The sequence below is a fragment of the Anopheles aquasalis genome, chromosome 2 (assembly GCF_943734665.1).
Source record: "Anopheles aquasalis chromosome 2, idAnoAquaMG_Q_19, whole genome shotgun sequence".
Classification (NCBI taxonomy): Eukaryota; Metazoa; Arthropoda; class Insecta; order Diptera; family Culicidae; genus Anopheles; species Anopheles aquasalis.
This window is the reverse complement of record NC_064877.1, coordinates 87,500,647-87,503,146: the sequence shown is the minus strand read 5'-3', so window position 1 is coordinate 87,503,146 and position 2,500 is coordinate 87,500,647. Positions and strand designations below refer to the sequence as shown.

Here is a 2,500-nt window from a genome sequence, read left to right as displayed (position 1 = left end):
GACATTCCCATATGCGGCCTGAAGGAGCATTTTTCGATTGCGCTGCAGTTCATCAACATTCAAACGATTGTTGAGTTTGATAATTGGATTTGTTTGATTTCTCTACCAACGAGCCCCGTCAGTGGGCGGTGGTGATGCTCATTAATTTTTAAAAATGATTTATGTGCCACATACTGCCCCTCATACCATTTCAACGTCACCGCCTTTTGGGATGGTGGACCACGGGGCGAGTCGAAATTAAATCTGGCAAAATGTCCGTTGTCACCAGCATCGCCAGCGGAATGGAAATGGAATAATCAGTGGCCGAAAAATAAAACCAACCAACGGCAACAACGGAACGGACGAAAAGGACGAGTTGGCGATCTGCATGCTGGCATGCTCCGGACAACGGCTCAATGGCCGGAATACCATTAGCAGTAGCGCCATTTTAACATTCATTCATTTATTACCACAGCTGTGGCCACTGTGGACCCGCCGGTGGACCGTTCGTAGTCGGCTTTCTGTGTGTTGGGCCGAGGACGGCGTCCCAGTGCCAACGAACGACTCATTTCATTAAAAAGAAACGGACCAATTCCCGGACATCCCGGCGATCCCGGGGAGGGACTTTTTGTTCTCGTTTTTTTTCGTGTTCGGGAGGGTGGCCAGGAGGTGGTTCTCATCTGGAATCCATCCTGGAATGGGTAACCGGGGAAGGGAAGGCAGGGGAAAACTTATGGCCACTGCAGTAAATTACTGTCCATCCTGTCCGGGATGCCTGGTGCATGGCCAGGGACGCTGCGGATCGGATCCGTGTGTTCCGAGTTCGTTCGCGTTCGAGTCCCGAGATCGTTTGTCGAATGTGTGTTGCCCGAACTGCATTCATTACATTCCCAAAATTCTTTGCACCGGTCCGCAGCCCTCCCCCTCCCACCAAGAGTACCCCCTCGAGCATTTGCACGGGAACTGTCTTCGTGCATGGCTGCACCAGTGATGCCGCACCTACAGCCGGGGCTCGGATGGAATCCGATCGGACTTGCGCAATGCCACCAGATGAAGCCAGTCATCTCGTTGTCCCCTTTGCAGTGCCCCCGTGAATTGGATGCCATCAGGTCTGGGATCGGAATATAAAAAGATGGCAAATTTACGATGGCCACCAGCAGCGGCAGCAGCTAGCAGCCAGCATCCAGCATCGTTTGCGATGAAATAGTTTCAATTTTTGCAAAAACCTCCCATTCTTCCTGACTGTAATCTAGCTTTTTTGGCAACCTCGACACTCCCCGGTGTCCCGGGCATTGGCATCCTTTGCTGGCGTGCTGGCCAACAAAGCCGCTTGTTTGTAGCGAACTCCGCGAGCGCGCGAGCCACGGTGCATCCCGTGCAGCGAATGCAATATTTGCGATTGGCCCCGAACGTCAGCTGCTAACTCGTTCGGCGCGTTACTCGCGCCCTTTACGAGGCCGATATCCTGGACCTTGCGTTCGCATCCCGTGATCTCACTAATGCTGATAGAGAGTGGTGCGAGCGCCAAGGGAAACTAATCTTGGCAAATTGTTTGGCAGCCCCCGAGAGGGGGGGGTAAAGCATATTTTCGGCTGTATGCTGATGGCGCCGATGCGCCGCTAGCAATATGGTCGATTATTAATCGTCAGATAGTTTTGGCCGGTGCACCGGTCGCGTGATTCAAGCACATTTCGGTTCCATTTGGCTTACGCTCTACGGCTTTTGGTGCCGGTGCATAGATTGTTTTTCCCGGGTGTTTGTTGTTGCAAATCTCACTCTTGGGTTTTTGCAACTAACACTTCCATGCCGCATCGGGCGCGGCCACTTTATGGGGATTACTTCCTTCTTGGTTGGGAATTCAATTTATAAGTTTGCTGTTGGAGAAGCTTCGGCGCGTGGTTCGCCGTGGACGATTGTAACCATTCCGATAATGGGCACGACCGGAAGGAGCTGCCCCTTTCCCCTACATTTCTCTCCCTTTCTACGATCTTTTGTTTGTCTTCTATTCATTCCACTTCCTTGGAGTTGCTTGGTGCGCTCGAAAACGGTGGAGCAACTGCGTTAACTAACTCAACGCTCGTTTCCTCCCGTCATCTCACGTCATCTTACGTTTTCCCCCCCCCTTCCTTTTTCTTCGTTCGTTTCAGTGAGTTCCGGAAAAACTATGGGACGTCTGCCAGCGTCACGGCCTCGAGCCTTGAGCCCGGATCGACGAACCAGGGCTACCAGCAGCAGCAGCAGCAGCAGCAGCAGCAGGAGCAGCAGCAACCACAAGCACACCAGCTGCAGCAGCAACGGTCCATCATCTATTGCGTGCACGGACAGCTGGCCGACTCCTGCTGCGAACTGGCGAACGAGCTCAGCATCCGGAAGATTGACTGTAAGAGCCGCTTGCCAGCGCGACGCGAGTGCTGACTTTACCTTTTGCTGCCGCTGCGTCGGATATTGTGTCTGTTTGCCATTCGCTTTCGCCATTGTTTTGCTCTCCTCTGCTCTGCTCTCTCTTCATGCTGTTTGCGTG

General features: G+C 53.0%; 1 protein-coding gene across 3 annotated transcripts in view; it reads left to right on the top strand.

Moving 5' to 3' along the window:
* The window catches only part of LOC126572669 (zinc transporter 2-like), a 21,307-nt gene that overhangs the window by 10,889 nt on the left and 7,918 nt on the right, over positions 1-2,500 (top strand). For all 3 annotated transcript variants that reach the window (XM_050232166.1, XM_050232169.1, XM_050232168.1), the window contains exon 3: positions 2,127-2,359. In XM_050232166.1, the coding sequence (XP_050088123.1) occupies positions 2,127-2,359 (233 nt within the window). The remainder of the gene's footprint in view (positions 1-2,126; positions 2,360-2,500) is intronic.